Raw genomic sequence first — 24,867 nt, forward strand, 5'->3', positions numbered from 1 at the left:
CTATTTTGCGTTGGCCTTTAATTTTTGTCCCTCATAACGAACAATTTTTCACGAGACATAAGTTTATATTTTTGCATCATAAAATCTCAAAATTATGCCTCGCGCTTCTAAATAACTTATGTCTCGTTAACCATAAGTTCCATTTTGAATGGCAACAATCAAAGAGCAACCCAGGACAATTCGTGCAATTTCTTTCAAATAATTACACGGATTGCCTTTCAGATGGAATGGTCTTTAATTTTTGCCCTTCAAAATTGAACTTATGTCTATAGAGGCATAAATTCTTAAAGAACGCTGGCATAACTTGTGAACATTATGATTCGTAACTTATACCCCAACATGCATAATGACCCAATTTTCTTTCTTCATCGAGTAGATAGTTTTGGGCCAAAAGTCCAATCAATCCAGTCCCATAACGGCCCATTAAACCTGACCCAGTCTGTTTTGGTGGCTTTCTTCTCATTTCTCGGGAAAATATTCTTGCTCTATACTCCATTCAGCTCTCTCGTACTTACTATAAATTGATTACCGCGAACTCTATCTTATAAATTTCTACACAAGAAAAAGACGTGTTGCATTTGATTTACAATATTATTATTTACTCAAAAATCAATTCTTAATCACTGTGGATTTGCTTAATTCTTCTAGAATATTCCAACACAAATTCGTCAATCAATCATCTTCTCAGGTAAGAGCTAATTCAATCGCTTAATTTCCCGTTTTCGGTTGAATTTGATATTGTTTTTGTGGTTTTTCGTGTTAGTTTTAGCTTACATTTTTTTTTTCCAACGATTGTTCTCAGTTGCAATGCATATATTTGAGTGCTGTTAGTGTATTTACTTAACTTGAAGCAGTGCGAAATAATTTGGATTTACAATATTATCATTTACTGAAAAATCAATTGTTAATCACTGTTTATTTGTTTAATTCTTCTAGAATATTCCAACACAAATTCGTTAATCATCATCTCAGGTAAGAGCTAATTCAATGGCTTAATTTCCCGTTTTCGGTTGAGTTTAATACTATTTTTGTGGTTTTTTTCTTCTTAGTTTTAGCTTACATTTTTTTTTTAAATGATTGTTCTAATTTGTAATGCATACATTTAGCGTGTAAGTATTTACTTAACTTGAAGCAGCGAGAAATTATTTGGATTTTTGGATGAAGTTTTTGTTTGCTTTTATGAATTTATATTAATGAACGATAAACAAATGGATACGTTCGGTTTGATTTTGTGGAAAAATGTGTGAATAGCTGGTTGTAGAAACTGAATTTTGAAGAATAATGAAGAGGACTATGATAATGGAAATATTTCGCTAGTATTAATTTTTTGTAGATTTAGGATGAGTTTTATAAACAATGCAGAGGTATTTGTAGCTGCGGGAAAAGCAGTGTTGTCAAAGGCGCGCTTAAGCCCTGCAGCGAGGCTCAGAAAATGTTGAGCGCTTTGCGTCGCTTAATGTGCGCTTCAGTGTCGTCATTAAGATTCTAAGACATATATTTCCTTGCCGAAGCGGTTTTCTGAAGAGGCGACATTAAACAATTAATATTTCACTTTTTTTTTTTTTTTGGATACGTAAGTTCGAAATGATTTGGTTTTTGGATGAAGTTTTTGTTTGCTTCTATGGAAATAGATTTGTGGATGATAAACAAATGACTGGCGTTAGGTGTCATTTGGTGGAAAACTGTGTGAAGAGCTGGTTGTAGAAACTAAATTTTGAGGGATAATGAGGAAGAAGTATGATAATGGAAATATATTGCTAGTAGTAATTTTTGTAGATTTAGGATGTGTTTGATAAACAATGCGGAGGTCTTTGTAGCTGCGGAAGAAGCAGTGTTGTCAAAGGCGCGCTTAAGCCCTGAAGCGAGGCTCAAAACATGTTGAGCGCTTTGCCTTGCTTAATGTGAACTTCAGTGTCGTCATTAAGGTTCTAAGACATATTTTTCCTTGCCAATGAGCGGTTTCCTGAAGAGGCGACGACAGTAAACAATTAATATTTCACTTTATTGTTTATTTTGTTTCCAATTTCTTTGTCTATATATTTGTTATTCATGCTTATAATTATTAATCTTGGACTAAACGTATATGTTTGTAGTTTTTCTCCATTGCGCCTTTGTCATTAAAGCCCAGACTTTATTTGCGCTTAAAGCCCCAATGGACCTTAGAGCATTTTGTGCTTTTCGCTTTCGATAGCACTGGGAAGAAGGAATAGTGTGTATATGTGATTCAAAGAGCAGGGGATTTGGCATTTTGATTTGAGACATAGCTTTTGGCTTTTCTTTTGCGGGGAGGCAAAAGGAGAAGTGGAGAGTGTTTATTCTAACTGAATGTAATTATTGTCTTATCCACAGAAACAAATTTAACGTAATTGTTGTTTATCATCAGAAGTTAGAGCATTCACGTAGCACTTTTGCAGTAAGGAGTGTCTGGTCCAGTCTTATTGTTTTGCATTTGGTAATTTAATTTTTTTTACAAGGGAAAGTTGATATATGGAAAGGGAAAGTGAAGTAAGGGCGAATTGAGTGGCGGCATGATTTGCAACATAGATACATGATATCGCATATACTGATAATGACTACTCAATTCAGATTCAATTCCACTAACTATGAGTCCTTCTTTGGCTTGCGAGGAGGTGGTTGTATTGAGGAAAGAAGACAATAAACTGAAATAGATCCATTTGCTGTTTAATTAGTTGATCCGAAAATATTCTATTTAGTGAAATGCTTATATGGTTCCATGTATTTAGTGAATTATGATCTCTTATTTGGTATATTCTGTTCTATTTGTCAGGCTGGCATTAGGAAAATAATTTCTGGGATATTTTACATGAGCTGTATGCACAGTAGAAGAACTTTTTTCCAATGGCTTCAAGAGCAATATTGAGAAGGAAGAGGAACATCTTTGATTCTACTACGAAGCCTCATACTTTCATTCGAGGTTTTTCGAGCTATGAGAACTGGGGATCATCTAAGGCTTCTAATTCTTGGGATTGGTGCTCTACAGTAACTCATCAACCTCAGAATGCAGATAACAGAAATGAAGGAAGTTCAAATCCGTCAACCAAAGATGAGTTACTAAAAGTTTGGGGAAAAAGTGTCCTACTCAACTCATCTGAAATTCCAGCCTTGGGTCTCAGAGTTGGAAGATGTGGGTCTCTTTCTACTTTGGGGGCGAGGTGGATAACAAACCAACAGCGATATTCGACAGCTGCAGCAGGTCAACCCGATTTTGGTAAAGGAAATGATAAGGATGCAGAACCAGCGGTTAAACAGAAGAAAGAAGCTTCACCAGAAGAATGTGATGAAGCAGTTGAAGATTTAACCATGGCCAAAGCCAAGGCAAAAGCGAAACAGCTGCAAGATTCACAGAATGGTATTAAACCTATACTCAAGAAAATTTGGGCCATGCTATTAGGGATTGGTCCTGCTTTGAGAGCCGTTGCTTCAATGAGCAGGTTGAACTTATACTTTATTTTATACAACACATAGATAACGTTCTACACCTATTTCTTAAGTCACTTTTCCACTTATTCCAGGGAAGATTGGGCAAAAAAGCTCCGACATTGGAAGGATGAATTTAAGTCAACAATGCAACACTATTGGTTGGGTACCAAACTGCTTTGGGCTGATGTTAGGATATGTTCCAGGCTCTTGTTGAAAACGGCTAAAGGGAAGAGCCTTTCCAGGAGGGAAAGGCAACAACTAACACGGACGACAGCTGATATTTTTAGGCTGGTTCCCGTTGCAGTGTTTATTATTGTTCCTTTTATGGAGTTCTTGTTGCCGGTATTCCTGGCAGTGTTTCCCAACATGCTACCATCAACCTTCCAAGATAAGATGAAAGAAGAGGCAAGAATTGTGCCAATTGTTCCAGCAGCTATATTCTTTTGTGCTAAAACTTGATGGGTGTTTCATTCTTTCTCTCTCTATCTCTGATGCCATAATTTCTGACAGATTCCATGTGTTGTCAAAATTATAAGTAAAATAAAATTTCAATTAAGATAGTAAACTATAAAATATTTTTTTCTTTGAACCTCGGAAAGAGAATGATTTGCTCTCTTTCCTGTTCCCTTCAGAGACAATCCAGTTAGTAGGTGTTCATTTGGTTAAGTTCAAAAAAATGTGTCATGTTGAAGTTAAAAAAGAGTGTTCCCAAGTTATTTAATGTCTTCAACTAACAATAGGTGCCTCTGGTTGGTTGGCTGTGATTTTGTAGGCTTTTTATTTCCATTAAACTCTAAGTATCCACATCCTCATAGTGTTTCAATTGCTCAAATTTAGGAGGCTTTGAAAAGGAGGCTGAATGCTAGGATTGAATATGCGAAGTTTCTACAAGAAACAGTCAAAGAGATGGCAAAGGAAGTTAAAAGCTCGCGAAGCGGAGAACTAAAGAATACAGCAGAGGATCTTGATGAATTTATGAATAAGGTAAAATATTTATGTATCACTTCGTTTTGGGTTTTCCTTTCATCTGTATTTTTTGATATTTGCCAAATCTTGAATTATTAAGCTAAAGTTTTTATTTCCGTTCTTTCCCCCTCCTTTTCCTATTTAACTGCTGTGGATGTTTATATGACAATTGACTAGGTCAGAAGGGGTGCTTCTGTATCTAATGAAGAAATTTTAGGATTTGCCAAGCTGTTTAATGATGAGCTCACTTTGGATAATATCAGCAGGTTTCTGGCTAATTACACTTTTTTGGTTTAATTCTGACTAAATGGATTTTTTTTGTTTTTGTTTTTTGTTTTTGTGCATGTACTGCTAGTGGTTAAAATATTGAAGTGAAATTGATAAGTATTTCATTAAATGCAGACCGAGGTTGGTGAATATGTGCAAATATATGGGTATCAACCCCTTTGGAACTGATGCATATTTGCGATTCATGCTTCGAAAGAGGCTCCAAAAGTAAGTCTCATTATTTTTCATTTTGAGTTAACTTGTGTCTAATAGTTTATATGCCCTTTCCTCTCCAATTTATGTTCCTTTTTCATTCTTCAACGAATATTTAGTCAGCTGGTCTCTATTTTCCTTTTTAATTTTGAATAACTTGAGCCTAAACGGTTTATCTATCTTTTCTTCCTTCAATTCTGCCTTTTTATCTTCAAAATAAACGGTCTTCGCTATTATGGTTTTTCATCTCGAGTTAACTTTTGTCAAATAGGTTATGTATCCTTTTACCTTAGGTTCTTTTGTTTCTTCGACAAAGATTTATTCAGCTGATCTCTATTTTTCTTTTAAATTTTGAACAACTTGAGCTTAAATAGTTCTTTTATATTTTTCTTCTTCAATTGAGCTTTTTTCCTTCAAACTGCTCTGCACTATTATGTTCAGTTTGTCTAAGAACTGATTTTCATCTTAAGGTCGTTTCATAAAATGTAGCTTCGATATGTTACAAAGTTCTATTAAGAGATTAGAGCCCCTATCATTTCCAGCTAACAACATTCCCGTGCCAGGAATTTTGTTAAGTCTTGTTACGAGATTTTATCAAAAGAATATCAGCAATTTAAACCTTGGCCCTGGAAGAAAATTTGGAAGTTAAGGGCTCCGCTTAAAGCGGAGTGCTTTCCTCGGTTGAGGAGAGGCTTGCCTAACTGTAGATAACTCAAAGAAAAGAGGTTTCTCATTATGTAGCAGCTACCTCTGTGGCGCTCAAACAGAAACCTTTAATTGCCTGTTTTTGCACTGTCCTATCACAGACTAGCTATGGCAGCTATTTCTGAACTTTGCTGATATCAAATGGTCCATGCCTAGGGCTACAGAGGATCTTTTGCATTGCTGGCATAGGCACATACTAAGAAAAGTAAGAGATAGCTGGTGTAATACAGTTCCAGCTTGTATCTGGTGGGTGGTTTGGAGAGAGAAATTTTAGATGCTTTGAAGAGAAGTTCAAATTAGTTTAGACTTTAGAGAATCAAGCTTGACTGTCTTTTGCTGTTTCACTACTGGTCAGTGGAGTATGCCAATGAGCCAGAAACTATGTTGGAATCCTCAGAATGCCTCTAAGAGCTTAAGAGGTCCATACTTTTGGGTTTCTCTTTTTTACGCTTTTCCTCGCTTGTACAATATTACCAGCACATTCTTTGTGCTGTTCGATTTATACAACCATTACCTTTTCAAAAGAAAAAAAAATCCCTTGCCAGATTTGGCAATCAGGTGTTGTCCTGTTTGATTTTTTCTTGGGGAATTGCTGGGTTGGTTGGTAACAGGGAACCAGTAAAAAGGGTATCGTGACAGAAGTCTAGAAGATAGAGACCATAGTCAGAACAGTCGAGCAATCTATTGGTCAATTTGCATCCTCTCACCATAAAAGATTTAAGTTTTTTTTTTTTTTTTTTTTGTGTTAGATTTCCACTTGGTTTTTGTGTTTACACTAGAGATGAGTTAATGCTTTTGTGATGCATGTGTTGTTGAAGAAAAAAAATTCCCTCATTTAACAAAACTTTGCTGCTTTTGGCAGGATCAAGAATGATGACAAGATGATTCAAGCAGAGGGTGTAGAGTCCCTTTCGGAGGATGAGCTCCGTCAAGCCTGTCGAGAAAGAGGCTTACTTGGATTACTTTCAGTTGAAGAAATGCGGAAGCAGGTATAATTTGATCTTTTGTTAGTCTTGTGTACATTATTTGCTTGGGTAAATTAACTACTTTTGTCTCTAAATTTCGTATCCTTTATGTCTTATCTTGTGCATAATGGTTTGCACCTTATTTCTGCATATTTTGGTTTCATTATTTTTGTAACTCTGGTGTATCCTGATTCCTTCAGAAACTTCTGGATTTGGTCATATTCGTTAGATTTTGTAGTCAATATAGTCATTTGAAACAACTTAAATGGGAAGCCTGATATGTTCTCTATTGCTCTTGGAGTCCTCCCTGGCATTGGAAATTTTAAATCGACAAGTATTTATCCAGAGAATTGTGCGTTATTTTGAGTGGTCTGATACGACTCTATCCCTGATTTTCTTCTTGATAAGGTTGTGTACATCCTACCCTCACAAGGCCCCACTTGTGGGATTACACTACATTATACAGTGCTCCAGAATTTCACAGGAAAACAAAATGAGTTTCACCCAACTCTTCTTCTGCTCTTGAACTTCACCTAGTAAGCGCAATAGCATGTCTTTAGCTGTCCTAGGCCCCTAGCATCATTCACTGATTCCAGACATCTTCCTCTCTGAATTCCATATCATGTGTGCAGTTTGGCAATGACGCAATAAAAGGTTAACATCCTCGTCCACTGTCTGATACTCATGAAACCCCAGCTGATACAAATGATGCTTCTTTTTTTCTTTTTCTAGTTCTCTGCTGTAAGAATGACTCCCATGCAGCTATGAAAGCAAGTGACACTTTTCGTGGTGCTTTTGACCATATTGTACAGTGGGCGAAATCTTTCTTCTCTCTTAACACTCCATCTTTGTGCCATTCCCAAATCCATTGCCAAATCCACTTGTTTCTCTCTCTATTTGATGATGATAGTTTTTGCTCATATAGTAATCTTCAGCTCCTTCATCTTCCAATCTTGTAGATCCTTCTGATATCCACGTCCTATAGGATTCCGTTCCCCTGCTTTTTGTGTATCTAGCCAATTACTGCTGTTTGCTGGCTGGATATGCAATGCTTAGAATTCCCCTAAATCTCTTACCAGCCTTAGTTTTGCAGCTGTCTTTGGATACAATGTTCTCCTTCCTTCCAGCTTCCTTTAACAGGCACTGGATTTTGCATCAGTAGGTTCACATAAATTTTGATGGGATCTAAGGTTTCTGTAAATATATAAAACGGGATGGTATTTCTGTGACAGTTTTTCTTTTTGATAAAGTAATAAATCTATTGATGTTTGAGCAAAAAAGAGCCCTTGTACAAGAAATATACCAAAAAATAGAAAACTTACAAAAAGATATGATTTCTGCAAACGTCACCCAATCTGCTGTACATAAAGGAACCTCATGGGTGTACCAAAAAAGAAATAAGGAATAAGACGATACTCTCAATTGTATAAAATTCATCTCTATGCCTTCAAAAAGTTCTCTTATTTCTCTCTCCAAACGACTTACACAAGTGTTAGTGGAACAATTTTATTTTTGATTAGTAATGATATTCTATAAATGGTAAAACAACACTAAGATGGTTTGTTAAAAATTATCAAGTGTGCAAAGCCACAATCATATATAGCATGGAATCTACATCATTTACAAAGGTCATGTTGCACCGAAAAGCTAGCAAAGAAATACAATTTTGTTTTAAGGCTATGTATGTTGCTATGTTTGTGTTAGAATAGGAATAGGAATAGGAATAGGATTTGTTTATAGTATCCTACATGGAAAAGGATTGGGATGTAGAGTCTATAAATAGGGCTCAGTGTGATAATAATGTAGATACACAATTCAACAATATTTTCCCCATAATTTCTCACATGGTATCAGAAGTTTAGTGTGAAAATAATTGTGCAAATTTCCAACAATTTCCGGGAAAGGAAATCAGTCACCGTCCAATATTTCCGGTGACAACATAGCTGTTCGTGTCAAAATTACTTTCCGGTAGTGTTGCGCAAATTCCAACACCACCACGAGGATCACTCCCTTCTGACCAAAACTCGGTCAGCGGCTCCGGCAAATATCCACTTAGGTCCAAAATGGCAAAATACATGATCCAAATCTGATGAGTGTTCTTAGTGGAGCAACTTTCCGCGCGCTGTGTCTTCTCTTTCTTAGCTGAACATTACCTCTTTCACAGTGATGGTGGTAATTATATGCAAGGATCAGCTGCCCTTGACTGAGTAGGGTATATGTCGGAACAATTAATCTGAGTGGGGGAAGAATAATGTGTGTGGTAAATCTTCTGTTTTACTATTGCATTGGGTATGTCGTTGTTGTTGTTCTGTTTTACTATTTAACCGGAAATTTACTATTGCACTTCCTTCCCATTTTCAAGTGCAACAAATTTCAAATCCTGCTTGTGAATTTCTTATATTGGCTTCACTATGGAAGTGCAAAAGACTTATCTTGGATTATTGCATGCTAATATCTTTACAGTTGCAAGATTGGCTGGACTTATCGCTCAACCATTCATTGCCATCTTCGTTATTAATCCTTTCTAGGTAATTCCATTCCCTGTTTCTAGGATCTTGAGATTTAGACTATCAACTGAGAATGTTATCGTGTTGTTTTTATTCTCCTCAGATCCTTCACAGTATCAGGCAAAGTTAAACCAGAGGAAGCTGTTCAAGCTACACTTTCATCACTGCCAGATGAGCTGGTGGACACTGTTCAAGTTACATCAATGCCATCGGAAGATTCTCTTGCTGAAAGGAAGAGAAAGCTAGAGTACTTAGAAATGGAAGAAGAGCTCATCAAGGTAAAGTCTTGTTTCTTCTATTGTGCTGGATGTTTATCTGAAATGAATAAAATGAATAAGTGGCAAGACGAATTAATGGAAATACACTCTTGCGAGTGAATGGTAGAGTGAACTAAACACTGTGCTTGTCCCTCTGTCCTTATAATCTTGTTTTTGAACTTTATGGGTCATGAAACCTCATTATCAATTTAAATTATTGGGAATAATTCATATTATTCAAGTTTAGGATATTAATTCCAGAACTTATTAGCAATACTTGAAAGACAAATCGTATTTTCAGTTTTTACTACATTACCCCAAACTGAATAGAGAAAAATGTACATTTCCTTGGCAATTCAGTTCTATAAAGTGCTATACGCTACAAATAAGCTCAGTATAACCTTTTTATTTTTTGTTAAGAGAGAAGTTAAGTAGTTGGCTCAAACATCATTGTTATTTAGCATCATGTTGTTGAAAATTTAAGATAGGCTTGCGACCCGGGAGGATAATACAGAAGTCCTCTTTTTCACTTGCTTTTGATACACTTACTAATCCTTCCTAACCTGATTCCTGTCCAGTTCTTTTCAAGCATATTTTTTTGCCTTCTGGGTGCAAAATCTTAAATGTAGATATTACAGTGTCAGCTTTCAAATGCTATAATTATGTGATAGTGACTGAATATAACTGTTGAACATTTGAAACTTCACCTCTGATCTTGAAGCTTTTGTAATAGAAGTATCTTTGTGGAAGAAAAGAACTATGTACATTTCAGGAATAGCGTCTCATTCCTAGTCTCTTTATGGTGCATCCATGAAGTTACAGTGTGCATGGAAAATTGGTTGTCGTTCGTAGAGAATCATATTATGTTGTAATTCTCTAGCTGCTAGTACTGCTTGTATACCTTTGTATACTTATGATTTTCCCATTATTAGTAAAATTATTTACCTTATCAAAAAGTATGTTTGTAGACTAATTCTAAAGTCGTTGCTTTAGGAGGAGGAAGAGGAAGAAGAAGAAGAGCAGGCTAAGATGAAAGAAAAGCAGAAGGATGTAGCTTTGGAAGAGATGACTCTTGCGACAGCTAAAGAAGCAGAAGAGCTAAAGAAAACCAAAACGTTGGATCAACAAGAGCAGCTTTGTGACCTTAGTCGTGCATTGGCTGTGTTAGCATCGGCTTCTGTGAGTACTTGGCTGGAGCTTTTCTTTTGTACATTGGACCTTTGCTGATCATGACCTGTTTTGTTGCTTATCCTTTCAGTCTGTAAGCCTGGAGCGTCATGAATTTTTGAGACTTGTCAAAAAAGAGGTAAACATATCATTGCTTGAGCTATTACCCTTCTGACATATTGTAACATTCCTGATAAGGAATTTAAGCAAAAGGGAACTGTCTTCCTAGATTTCATGCTAGATCTGGTTAATATGTTACTCGGACTCTCCTAAAATGTTATCGGGTGCGTGTCGGATCCTTCAAAAGTAGTGTATTTTTGGAGGATCCGACACAGGTGCGGCAACACTTTCGAAGAGTCCAGTAACTTAGTGTTTGTTGGCTTTTTTGAAGAAACTAAACTGGACAACTTGCCTTTTGAAGTCAATTATTGTGTTTATCATAATTTAAATAGTATGAATGTCTTTTCATTACTTCTCTTTCCGGTTTGAAGGGGTTGTTGCATGTCTAGTTCAAGATTGCTAAACTTTAGACTTTGGATCTGTTTCCTTTTGAGAACTTAAAAAGCAATTAGCTTACTGTAGCTGTGGTTCTGATGAGAGTAGTGTGAGTTTCTCCTGATTTCCAATAAATTAGTGATTCTGATGAATTTTCGGGAATGTTCAGGAATTGTCCCTCTGATTTCTGATACCACCCTACTTTATTATTTTATGCTTGTTTCAATATTTTGTACTTGTAATATATTTGCCATTAACGATCTTAAGATTATACTGGGCATGTTGTGAAGAGGTCTTGTAATAATAACTGTTAGTCATCGGCATTATGTGAGGTTTAATTAGTACCTTTTAAAGTTAATATCGGCCATGATGCACTCTAAATTTATTGCCTTTTGTTATTTTGATCTTTCAGCATCAGCAATGTGATTTTGTGTTTATTTTGGTTTTCCTTCTTTCAATTGCTCAATGCGCCTTGTTTACACCGGTAGCTATCTGTTCTAGGCTTCTAACTGGGGCATGTTCAGAGTGATAGATTACAAACTTTAAAAGAGCAGTAGGCACTAGGCAGGTTTTGGACAGTGGAATCTAATTTAGTATGTTTTCGGATAGTCAACCTGCTTGCTTGTTGTTCTTTTAGGCCTACTGCAGTATTTAATCAAAGTTCTAATATTCAAAGATAAATGTGGTACTACCGTAAAGAGGATGGAGGATGGTTGGGAAACTTTGAACTTTCATTTGTCACACATAGTTTATTCCTTGACTGCTTTCAGTCACATTGTCCTCTTGCAATCATATTCATAGTTGTTTTTATACTGTTGATAGAAATTGTTCTACAGCATAGTGCATACGGATGCTAATACAAGGAAAATACTACGTATTCAATGCTGAAGCTATTTTGTATTGATAATTGCAGATAGAGTTGTATAATAGCATGGTGGATAAAGGGGGCCCTGAAGGTGAAGAAGAAGCCCGAAAGGCATATAAAGCTGCTAGGGAAGAGGACAGTGACCACACTAAAGAAAGAACTGTGGATGATAAAGTTTCAGAAGCACTTATTAACAGGGTAAAGCTGATTATCCTAGGAATATTTGGCTTTGAGCTTTAAAATTTCACACCAATTCTTGATTTGATTTTCGTATTATAGCTGCAAGATTTTACATAAAAACTTACATATACTTCCTGGCATTACCGCTCAACAGGTTGATGGAATGCTCCAAAAACTTGAAAAGGAAATTGATGATGTGGATGCCAAGATTGGTAATCGTTGGCGGTTACTAGATAGGTATGTATAGAGAAGTTAGTAATATGTCCACAAATTGCGCCAAAGTACAATCTAAATGTAAAAAGAGGCATTTCACCGAGTTAAATGAACTACTTTTGCCACTGCTCAACTAAAAAGAGAAAATGACAAATTTGCAAGGTGAACATTGAGGTTTTTATCCCAACATGTACATGTCTTGCTGAGTTAAGCATTATCACCTGTCATGTATCAATTTATACCTGTTTTCATGTGCATGTTTAAAATCATGAGTAAAATTTAGGGTTGGAGTAGTTCTCGCCGTTGGCCACTGGGCACTGATGGCAGTTCTGGGACACAAGCCTGCTCCTATTTACTCTCTCATAGATGTAGTATATGGAATATCCTTTGTTCTGAAATTAATCCTGGCATGGCATGCAAATGTCAGATGAGTAAATCTGGCGTGTGTCGATGCAACCGTGCGTTATGTGTTCTTTACTGTAGATTAATACAAATATTAAAAGTCTCTTTTTTGTTGATCATGCAAATATTAAAATCTTTACTATTTGTTAGTGTGTTAAGAGTCCCACATTGTTTGTGAAATGGATTGGTGATCTGCTTATTTGAACTTGGTCAATCCTCCCCTCGTGAGTTAGCTTTTGATGTTAAGTTAAGCCAAAGTACCATATCTTTTGATTGTATCAGCATCAGGTCCTTCCCTGTTTGGTTCCCCGCGTTATATTTACCACACTCTAGTTGGTGGCCTGGGCGTGAAGGGGGTATTAGAGTGGGTTAGAGTCTCACATTGGTTGGGGAATGAATGGGTGATCAACTTATATGGATTTTGGTCAATCCTCCCCTCATAAGCTAGCTTTTGGTGTTGAGTTAGGCCGAAGTGCCATATCTTTGCACCCTTTCATAAAAGGGTTACTTATTTTCTCTAGTTGAACTATATCAACATTACAATATAGAAAATTTTCATTCATGAGATATCTTGTTTATTGTTTCTCCTATATTAATTTCTGCTGCCCTTAGTTCAACTGGAAGTCATATTGGAGAATGACATAACTCTTTTGCGTCCCACGACAGGGATCATGATGGAAAAGTTACTCCAGAGGAGGTGGCCTCTGCTGCTGCATACCTCAAGGATACATTGGCTAAGGAGGGTATTCAGGAGCTAATAACCAACCTTTCCAAGGACAGAGGTTAGACATGAAAAGTTCCTTGATAGTCCTTGTTTTTATGTGTTATGACGTATGCTTCTGCCAACTTGACAACTGAAATAATGAATGGTTATAATTAAACCTCCCAATATCTGATGTATTTTTGGGGACCTAGGGGAATAAAAGAGATAACCTAGAGTAAGAAACTCAATAAACCTCCCAATATCTGATGTATTTTTGGGGACCTAGGGGAATAAAAGAGATAACCTAGAGTAAGAAACTCAATAATATTTAAATTGGCATTTCGAATTTGGTGGGTGAGTTGCTGCTTGACGAAACAAAAGAGATATCTTGTTGTGGTACTTACCAAAAAAAAAAAAACTTTTTTGCTGTGAGTTCAGTAGATATGCCAGAAATTCTTTTAGGTACAACTATATTTGAGATTGAGTAGGCATTTAAAGATAGACCCTTGTGGTCCGGCCCTTCCCCGGACACCGCGCATAGCGGGAGCTTAGTGCACCGGGCTGCCCCTAAATAAATAGCTAGCAATTAGTATAGGTTAAACTTTAAAGTGGAAGAGGGAGGATGATGTTTATAATCTGACGTCAAATTGTTGTCCTCTTTTTGTCCAAGAAGGATTGTATGGTTTCCTCAGATCGTGAAACTAGCTAATTTTGGGGTTGGGTGTGGCCATTGAATCATTCGTATTTTGAAAGGAAAATTTGATGTGTAGAAACTATACTAAAGTACAATAATCACATAGTTCAAAATCGAAATTGCTTAATTGTATTTAGAGGACAAGTTGTTTGACCTTCAAAATAGCAACTGTGTTACATAAAGTGAGGATGGAAGGAGTATTAAGTAGTAACCTCCCAAGTGTTCCACTCCAAAAAGCCCGCAAGCATTTGTCACATTTTAGAGCCCATCAATAGTAGTTAGCAAATGGAACTCTAGATTCTCATTCTCTATTCATTCATAGTTAGTAACGGTTAACTAGAACTTCTGATTATTATAAAGAGTAAACCCCTATGATAATTGCCTTACTCCATCCAAGCCAAGAAACTAAACCGAATGTCTGAAAATAACTGGAGAATACCCTTCCTTCAATTGAGCTGCTATTTGAAGTTACCTAACCTTAAAATTGATAAAATATTCCGACTCTTGGAATCTCCTTTTTCACGCAGCTTTGATCCATGACCAATTATTGTTCAATACTCCCTCCGTCCCATAATAAGTGTCACCTTAGCCAAAAAAATTTGTCCCATAATAAGTGTCATCTTAGGAAATCCAGACATAAATTGACTAGCTTTTTCCAACTCTACCCTTGGACAAAAAATGACAAGTTAAAGTAGCATCTAAATGATGATTGGAAAAGCCACATAGTAACTTGGTATTGTTGGATTCCCAATGTCAAAAGGATTACCACTTGTGCATGCTCTAATCAAAAGGAAAAAATAATTTATTTTTATTATATAGGGGTAATTTAGTAAACTTCATATTGCATTATTGGTTTCTTAATATGCGTGTTTTTGGCTAAGGTGACACTTATTATGGGACTAAGGGAGTATCATTTTTAGATATTCTAGTCTAAGTTAAACTTGGCCGGGTCAAAACGTGTCATAATCCGACCAGTGCAAAGTTAAATAAATTGTATGAGACTAGTTGTTTTTGTCAGAAATGGATGCTTGCTTATTAGTCCTTTTAGGTGTTAATGGCTGCTGTATATGGCTTAACATCTTTTTGTTTCTTGGGGAGGAGGTGTGGCATTTAACTACCGTAATATGTACCCTTACTAGTATCATTTTTGCCTTGTATGTATTAATTGGTATATTTTTAACAGAAGGAAAAATCCTCGTCGAAGATCTGGTGAAGTTAGCCAGTGAAATAGATGATGCTGAAGAGGAAACTACAGAAGAGGAAAAAGCTCAAAAGTAAATCCAATACAGCAATATTTTTGATCCATTTACTGCTAGCCAGTTAGTCTCCAACATTTTTACTTTATACTACTAAACACGATAAGCTTGGTATCTCATGTGGCCAGGTATCATCAACCTAGGTCCTTATAATGGGCGCTTGTAGTTGAATTTGTATGATTGATAAAATGCGTTCCGATTCAATTCACAGAAGCTAAAATGTTCATGTATACGGCCGCTGTGTCAACATTTTGAATATCTGCCTCTACTCCCCGGTCCCTAGCTGTATCTTGTATCCCTACAGTGGCAAACATAGCAGTATTGTTTATCAGCGGAATAATTTGAGAAACCCAGCTTTGAGTTTAATTCTTAAGGTGGCAATCACGGGATTTGAAAAGAGATTATGGTCCGTTTGTTTTTCTTTTGAAGGAAAACAGTATGCTTGGATTTTGTTTTGGGAGAGGGTATGTGTGTTGGAAGAATTGTTATTGGAAAAAATCTCTCAGAACTTTCTTGATAACTGTTATTCTCCGAAAACAGTGGGCATTGTCTTGGCTGATTTACGCAAATGTGCCTTCTTTAGATCACTATTTATATTTTGTCTTTATTTTTAGAAGTTGTGGAAATAGTCTTTGGAAACATATCCTTCGGGACAACATTAGACTTAGGGAAATGTTTTGCTCATGTATTGATCAATTTTACAGATAAAATATTAGACGATCTAATATTTGTAATAATTTATTGTTATTTAGTGTTTTCTCATAAATCATTTAGTTTGCTCAAAAGAGAATTTTAAACAGTGAATGAAGATTCATAAGTTGCACGAGAATGAGAAGATGGTCATTTATTAAACAACTGCGGTAAAGGGACAACTGGCAAAAATGACACCATTATCATGGCCTGATGGGGTGCCCAATGCTCAATTGCAGCTCTCATTTTCCCAGATTGATGGTTGTGCAATCGTAATAATGTTACTTGGGAAAGAGTGATTGCTTACCGATCTATGTAAAGAGCGATTGCTGACCGATCTATGTAAAGCAAATTACTAATATAAGATTTCTCTAACCTTTTGTTTAAATTTTGGATTACTAAATTTGGTTTAAAGATTAATTAAACCAAAACTTCTTGTGAATATCTGAGCCAGCGTTTTGTTCTAATTCAAATCTTGATTCTTGAGTAAGGCCGTGGATGACAATTGTTTGATCAATAACATTACACTCTTAATTCATGCAAAGTGAAGTCTCTGGCGATTTTCAAAATTGAGAAGTTCTATGAGATAGAAAGTGCGCAGAGCTTTTTTTGGGTTAATAATATTTTTGGCCCCTCTTATACTGGTAAACTATGGAAATGCCGGTGCTTCGCGCGTCATTAATAAATCTCATTAAAATCGTGAATATTAAGAGTATAAATACATAAGTTCATGTAAAAGCTTGAAAAATTGATTAAAATTACATCCAAAGTTTAACTTCTAGTGGTATATATATGCATGTAAAACCCTCAATTTCACGAATGACATATATCATAGTGATTCTCAAGATTTTTTTTTTTTCAAATATACCAAAATGCACCGGACAATAAAACAAAGGGAAGTGCAGTTTTCTAAGTCAACATGCAGAATCCTAATAATGGAAAATTGAAAAGATAAGTCATCATAGTTAACTATACTCAAAAAGATATTGAATGAAAATTGTGTTCAATTTAAATGTCAAATGCCAACAGAAAAATAATTACAGAGTGAATAAACTATCGGATATTAAAATCTAATACGTGAATAAGCATAGGTTCTTCCACAAGAGGAGATAGAGAAAGAACACAACACCTTCAAGAGCGTACTGAAGTAAGAAACACCGTAAAGTCAGGATATATCTCCTTCACCCTCTTCGGGAATCGGATCCTTCTAATGATAAAAAAGAAAATCGAAGCTAGGATGTTAGCGGATACGCACTTAGGCAATTCACATGCAGTGTGTTCCATCTGTATTTGAGATTTAATTTACATAAGCAACCATTTCCTTGGCAATTGGATAGTTCTTTGGCAAACAGAGCAGAGGCATCATGAATTGTATATGGGGAAAATGAATCATCATATATAAATGTAACTTACATGAAAAAATCATAACTGTTTGCTCATGATCCTCTTCAGTGACTAAAATGCTTCATGTTTACCCCGGATTCGGTAATCAATTGAATTTGTGTGTGAGTATAGGATATGTGCTTGAGTCCCAATGTTTATTACAAACCGTGGATGAGAATGCTTATTGATAAGCGTGCAAGGAGTGCAAGTGACAGATGACTCCGCGTATGGCCAATTTGATTGAAGAAATATGATATAGATGACAAACTTACAATGGAAAATATCAATATTGAGATTGCAAGAACTGTATATATATATGTATTGTGTTACAAGTGTTCTTTTGAAAAAGAGATCAACCAACCCCCAAAGGGAGGAGGGAATGCCCTATTTATAGTGATGAACCCATGGGCCTTCCTCAATATGAATTAATAAAATAATAATAAAAGGACAGCCCCTGTATGGATGTGATGGGATCTGACTGACGGCGCCGTCTGACACACGCATAGTTGGTAGCCGACCATGATGTGACACCACTGCTGCGCCCCAGTAACGGTCATAACGGACCAACGGACTCACGGGTACCGGACCACCGGCGGTAACCCCCCGGAAAGAGATCCGAACCTTCGGTGGCTTAAAAACCGGGACCGATGATGCTTCCGCTCGGCTTTGATCCGAATGCTTATCCGGAAACCCGATGCTTATACACGAACTTTCCCTCCTTTTCCTCCTCCGAGCCACGGTTACCCCGGATTGGCCCTCATCCGGTTTTCACCGTATACACTTCATATAGAATATAACTGTACAATGAATGTTGTCAATTCAGTAATATTAATTGTAAGAGAGTTTTATCATAAAGTGTTATTTTGGAAAAAAAAAATGATAGAGGCATTAGGGACTGTAACAGCGATTAAGTTGGTTTCTTATTTGTGTGTTTTCGTAACAGTTGTGACTTTTCGGATTGTAGTAGTAGATATGTTCCCAACCGATGGCTTTTGGAGTATTTAGAACATAAAGTATATAAAAGCAAAATAAAGGGTTAAAAAACCAAAAATCTGAGGACAAAGATAAATAGGAATTCTAGAGTGTGCTACGTCCCCGTGCCTATGCCTTGCAATTATATATATATATATATATATATATATATATATATATAGATTTTGATTTTAATCCCTATTCGACTAAGCACATTAAACCTTCAATTGATTGAATTGTGTAGACCTGATCCATTTGCTCGTGAATATTCACAAATTAATCATATTTACAAAATGTTCTTTGAAATGGTGGTGGAGATTCAGCCAAGGAACATCAACTTTATGGAAGGAGGGGGTCAGTGCAAATATGGGAGAGAAGACAATTGGTGCACCAAGAAAACCAGAACTCCACACACATTAACAATTTGAAGGATGAATTCTTCCAAGATGTGTCTTTCAGGATTGGCAATGGTAACCATGTTAAATTCTGGAAGGAGAGTTGGTTACTCAGTCTTCCATTGAAGGAGTCTCATCCTAGGCAACATTGGCAACATACACTTCAGAAAGAATTTGCAAGATTGGGAGTTGGTCAAGCTCACTAATTTGTACAGATAGTCTCAAATGGAATGGTTCAAGCTAAGGATCCTACACTGTCAAGGAAGGCTACAATAGATTTGAACACTACAAGTGCTCTAACTGACCATTGGCCTTGGAAGCTGGTCTGGAAGACTAATCTCCCTCCAAAAATCAAATGTTTCATTTGGAAGCTCTTCTAAATGGTACTCTCACTCAAGACAATCTCAAGCAGAAGGGTATTCAGATAGCTAATAGATGCTTCATGTGCCACCTTACAGATGAGTCAGTGAACCACTTGTTCTTACATCGCCCTGTGGCAACAGACATTTTGGTCTGTGTATTATGCAGTTTTTGGCATCAGCTGGTCAACACCACTCACCCTACAAGACGCAGTTGCAAGTTGGAGTCCAAGGAAAGTGGATAGATCCATCTGGCAAATGGTACCAGCCTGTATATTTTGGTGTATTTGGATGGAAAGAAACAGCAGGTGTTTTTATGAGACTTCAACTCCTAACTGCTCCTTGAGATCTAAAAGCTTAATGATTCTTTTTAGTTGGAGCAATCTTTCCCCGGTAAATGATGCAATTTCCTTTTTAGATTTCATTAGTTCCCTCTCAATGGCTTAACAACCTTGAGTTTTTGCTATAGGTTTTAACTAGGGGTGGGCGTTCGGTTCTTCGGTTCGATTTTATCAAACTTCGGTTCGGCTATTTCGGTTTCGATTTTTTTAAGGTGGACACCGAACCCAACTAGTTCGGTTCGGTTCTTTCGGTTTCGATTTTTTGAAGTTCGGTTTCGGTTTTTTCAATTCGATTTTTTTGATATGATATTAGAAGCAATTCCATTTAAAGTAATTCATATTCTCAAAAGCAATAAAACATAAAACTGATAAATTGAAATCAAAATCAAACAAACAGGATACACAAAAACAGAAAATCATAACCATGGTATAGGATTATTACTAGGTGTTATATATATACAGTAAGAATATTTAAGAAAACACATAAAGGACATACATTAATCCTAAAAACACATCCTAGTCACCTTCCTTTGTTAAGGATATTTGATTTTCTCAACTAAAGTGAAAAATTAAGGATACAAAAGCAAAAGAGAGCTTGTTACAATTGAATTTTTTTTTTTTGCTTAAATTTAATGAGCCTGGACTATTTTAATTTTTTTGAGTAATGTATTAAATTTCGGTGAGCGTTCGGTTCTTCAGTTCGGCTATTCGGTTTCGATTTTTTGAAGGTGAACACCAAACACGAACCAAAGTAATTCGGTTCACTTCTTTTGGTTTCAATTTTTTGAAGTTCGGTTTGGTTCGGTGCGATTTTTCGATTTTCGATATTTATGCCCAACCCTAGTTTTAACTCCCAGATCTTACTTATTTTTTTGTTTTTTGGAGTTATCACCTACTTTTCTTTGTAACTTTCTTGCATCTACTTGATGCTTTTCAATACAACCACGTACTACATAAAAAAAAAAGGACTCGATAAAGTATTAACCTCATGGCAGGCGTCTTCTGCATGGTATGTCAAACACATTCCACATTAAGTTGGCATGGAGGTAGATCATTCTATTTTGACATCAGCAGAAGAAAAGACGAAGCAGTTTGTCATTCCAATCTAGGATATTAGCAGAAGAAGGCTCTCTTATAGTAAGAGCAGTTTGTTTTGACGATGTAGGATTACAGTGAGACTTTATTCTTTCAACTGGGCAGTCAACAACTGATTTTATGGGAGTATTGCATTTTTGTAGTTGCAGCTCTTTGGTGCGTCGTTGTAGTGACATTGCCTCTTTTTTATCAGTTGTTATCTTCATATAAGTATCTCCTTCCGAGCTTCATTTGATAATTTCGCTCTTCTGTACATGGATGTTTATTTGTTTGGTTGGAAGACATCTCTGCACATGTTTATTACCGCGATATATCTGCATTTCAAATAGTTCAGAAACTATGGGAAAATGCCATTTTAGACTTTAAGAAGCATAAATTATTGGTGATTCTACTGACAGTACAAAGTTTCCAAACCATAAAGACAGTGCATGGACCTTAACCAAGTATAACAAATATGGCAAAAAAAATATCGTCAAAACACAGCAACACAGGGGCTCTTCTTTCCCTCTTTATCTGGTCAAAATTTGAAGCCAGAGAAAGACAAATTGTACTGAATAAATTTTATTCAGAAAAAGGCAGCAGAACAAATTTATACGCTGCATAAAAGTAATTGAGTTCAAAATGTAATAATAATCTTCTTAAATTATGGTAAACCAAGAAGACAAATTCAACTGCACCCATGAAAGCAGGTACTATCATTTATTGTACCAGAAACTGTTGGAATGTTGAGTCAGTGATTGCGCAGAGGGAACCTATTGGAAGATACTGATAGGCTAAAGGTACATTTTTTATGCTTCATGGAAGAACTTTGACAACCAACTATAGAGTAGAAAAAGTCGGAAGATGCATAAGAAATATAATAGAAAGCTTAATTCACCGCAGAATTCATCATACAACTGAAAGGACTAAGAGAAACAAAAAATTAAACCCTAAAACAATAATAAAAATCTAATGGAAAGCCTGATTCGTCGACTAGTTTTCTCAAGGAACAAAGCACATCAAATTATCTCTGCATTAAAGTCGATACACTCAAGAGAAAACAAAAATACTTAGCATGAAATCCATGGTAAAACAGAGAAACAGAAGACGAGAAGAAGAAAACCCACCCAAAAACAGCGGTCAAAGAAGGAAAACTCAGGAAACCGATTTAAAAACAGTCTAACACAACAAAAAAATTGCAAGCAAATACTCCTAGTTGAAAGCACAGTTCGGAAATAAAAAACAAAGCAGCGAAAACACCCAAATATTTGCGAAATAAATTGTGAAGAAGCAACACTGACAGTACACTCACCTGAGATAAGAAGAAGCTCTAAAATCCATTGAAGTGCAAAGTTGGACGCCCTGGAGAGGGAGGTGTTTGAGATGGCATTACTTTGCGTAGGCTTTAGGATTGATGAAGAAACCAAGCAACCATTAAAAATTGGACTGCACTTTGCTTTCCTCACTTTCAACCATTTGCCATACCACAATTTGGTCTCTGTTTTCTTTTTTGTTCTGAAACCTGATGGGATCTTAACGCAGGAAAACATGGCGGGCGGCGGAAATGGCTGCAGTGTACAGGGAAGTTTTTTTTTTTCCTTTTTGCTTAAGAAGTACGGGCAAGGTTGATTGAGATGAAGAAGGCCAAGTCATGATAGTAATTTTAACGTCAGCGCAACTAAGAACCTTTGGCATTGTTCTTTTACCTTAGTTTCTGGTCGTAAGGAAAACAAAACTTGCTATTCACGAGTGGATAAAATACCATCCAAAAAGAAACAAGAATAACAAATCAGTAGATTCCAACCATTAGTTGTTTCTTCAGCACAACACGAGTCAATGACATAACATAGAAGATGCTGACTAAATATGTAAACCCATAACATTTGGCCATATAAAATAGCAGAGAATCGAGGAAGAAACACTATTCAACGAGTATAATTAAAAATACGTTGCATTGTAGATGACAAAACGGTACTAGATATAAATATCCTTCTAAGCAAGTTTGAGAATTATCTACAAGTGCCAGCTTAGGGAAACATTATCGGAGAGGCTATGACAAATAATTCCCAGATGTTGACTTAACACAAAGGTCACAACTATTTGATTCAGTGATCAAAATGCAAAGCTCAGGATGTTCATATCGGCTCCAACTAACACACTAAAACACAAAAAACTTGTAAAAGATAGATAACTGATAGACAAACAGCAACTTATATATTCTCCTGATGCAAGTTAACAATACTAATAATCTTGTATGATAATATCCCAACTAACAATTGAAGGAAAACAAAAGTCAGAACAAACTTTGAATTGTAATGAAGGCCGAAGTAGACCAAAACTGGGTGTTTACTTAAAAGAAACCAAGAACCTTTACACCAACATTCTTCCTTCGAGCCTCGTCGTGGTCCATAATACCTGCAGAGGTAGTCAGTACAATGTATGCAACCCACTGTAGTCCCACATGTGGGGTCTGGGGGCGCATGGTATATATAAGATCAAAACCATTTTTTATGTATATATAGTAAGATTTTGAATGCTATTGGCTATTTCGTGTATTTACTTCTTTACATTTTGAATCCCCTTGGTGGAAATCCCGACTCCACCACTGCTTCTGGGTGAACCAGTCGAACGGATAATTACCTGAAGGTTTCAGGTAGGTAGTGATATTGGTTTAAGCTTAATGCCCTCACGTTGTAATTTGGCCAGTTGCAATGCCTAAATAGCAAGAGTTCAAGATTTTTTTTTTTCTTGGTAGTTAAAGAAGGAAAAAGTAAATGAAATCCTTAAGACACATGATATGTTATCCCCTTTTCATCAGTGAGACTGTTTAAGAACTTTCCACTGGGATGAAAGTTTGTCTTTATCATTGTGCTCAAAGAACATTCTATTCCTTTTGAAATCATGTTACTTAATTTATTTAACTACTAAGTTCTAATCTAAAGATCTTTTAAATGCTTCATTGCAGGTTAACTGTGCACGGGAGAACTCAGACAAGTTTGTCAAATTGTATTCCTGTATCATTCCCTATTTCGTACTAGTTTTATGGTTACTTGGGTTGTGAAAGGATTAGCGGGATTATGTTACTTTCTACTTACTTTTGCGTATGTTGTCTTACTCTTCTACTATTTTGATGTTGTAGGAAAGCAGGAGTACTACAAGGTTTCAAGAATTGTCAGTTCCATAGGGCGATTAAGGATTTCATGATCCAAGGTGGTGATTTCCTAAAGGTCGCTTTCTCTAGCCTTAACCTTGTATTAGGATTTTATATTGAGGGTTGATTTGTAATGAAGGTTCCCAGTTCCATAGGAGTTGGGGTGATTGACGAATTTATGAAGGGCTACTCTCTCTCTCTCTCTCTCTCTCTCTGTGTGTAACTCTAACTATGTGCTTCTTTGATTGGAACATCACTGGCACCTTCTTCGTTGCCCCATCATCTGTTTGAAAATGTCAAATCATGCTTCATCTTGAATTCATGCTCTCTTGGTCTGTACACAGAATTCTTTATCAAGTAATTTATTCTGCATGCAACCTGCCCTGCCTTAGTTTTCCATGATTGCTTCATGTGAAAAAAGACTTCCCCAGATTATCTTCAAGGATATTAACTTTTGCAAAGAAGATGGCAGTGCAGCCTACAAGGATTGGAATCTACAGATCACTTACAAAAAACTTCTGCAGTGTTTGTAAAAGATTTGTATGAATTATCTTCATGATGGGTCCTCTATCACTTATGAAAATGCATAAAGTGCCGCCATCTAATTTGAAAAGAAAGAAGGCTTTACAGTAAGGAGAAAAGGTGGCTCGGGATCTGAATTCACTTTATGTTTCAAATACGTGCTCTTTTTTCCTTTTTCCAGATCCAGGGAACCCCAAAAACAATTTTTTTTTAAAAAGTAAGAAAACAAAGAGCATCATTGTAGACCAAACAAAGGAATAACTCTTCCCTCCCAAAGCAAGCACTCTAAACAGCATTAGCATAGCAAAGTGTCCTATGTATAGCTTCTAGCTATACCAATCATAGTGTAAATACGTATATTTAATTCTTACAAAGATCCAGAAAAACCAGTCTGCCAACCAAACTTGTCTAACTCTACCCGAATGCAACAACCAGTGTCATCTTCATGCCCATTCACTATCAATCCTAACCTCATAGGCCACGTTGATATCTATTGTAATATAATTAAAAGGTATAGTTGGCACCAACCACTTGGATTTTATTTAAAAGAACCTAGCCAGTTGGAACTCACAAACTAGACAGTAGTAGAGGTCCAGAGGAGAACTTAGAAAAGAGAAGAACCACGAGCTGAAAACAACAACCGAAACATTCATCCTTTCACTGCACATATTCATTACAAATTGC

General features: G+C 36.3%; 1 protein-coding gene across 2 annotated transcripts; it reads left to right on the forward strand.

Annotated features, from left to right (window-relative positions):
• Nucleotides 1–481: 481 nt before the first annotated feature.
• On the forward strand, nucleotides 482–15,695 carry LOC132613474 (uncharacterized). Of its 2 annotated transcripts, XM_060327493.1 has the most exons (16): nucleotides 482–688; nucleotides 937–972; nucleotides 2,789–3,452; nucleotides 3,534–3,846; nucleotides 4,279–4,425; nucleotides 4,585–4,673; nucleotides 4,810–4,902; nucleotides 6,455–6,581; nucleotides 9,021–9,085; nucleotides 9,168–9,342; nucleotides 10,315–10,500; nucleotides 10,580–10,627; nucleotides 11,897–12,046; nucleotides 12,183–12,265; nucleotides 13,310–13,425; nucleotides 15,224–15,695. In XM_060327493.1, the coding sequence occupies exons 3-16, from the start codon at nucleotides 2,860–2,862 to the stop codon at nucleotides 15,316–15,318; spliced, it is 2,280 nt and encodes a 759-aa protein (XP_060183476.1). In that variant the 5' UTR covers nucleotides 482–688; nucleotides 937–972; nucleotides 2,789–2,859; the 3' UTR covers nucleotides 15,319–15,695. The 2 variants fall into 2 exon arrangements, with proteins under 2 accessions (XP_060183476.1, XP_060183475.1); XM_060327492.1 differs by lacking the exon at nucleotides 937–972.
• The last annotated feature ends 9,172 nt before the right edge of the window (nucleotides 15,696–24,867 follow it).

Source organism: Lycium barbarum, chromosome 10, assembly GCF_019175385.1.
Source record: "Lycium barbarum isolate Lr01 chromosome 10, ASM1917538v2, whole genome shotgun sequence".
Classification (NCBI taxonomy): Eukaryota; Viridiplantae; Streptophyta; class Magnoliopsida; order Solanales; family Solanaceae; genus Lycium; species Lycium barbarum.

Excerpts from the sequence above, each read along its gene's own strand:
- LOC132613474 (XM_060327493.1), top strand. The coding sequence starts at position 2,860 with ATGGCTTCAAGAGCAATATTGAGAAGGAAGAGGAACATCTTTGATTCT. Across the intron at positions 4,426-4,584 it reads TTGATGAATTTATGAATAAG|GTCAGAAGGGGTGCTTCTGT; the intron begins GTAAAATATTTA and ends ACAATTGACTAG. Across the intron at positions 6,582-9,020 it reads TTGAAGAAATGCGGAAGCAG|TTGCAAGATTGGCTGGACTT; the intron begins GTATAATTTGAT and ends ATATCTTTACAG.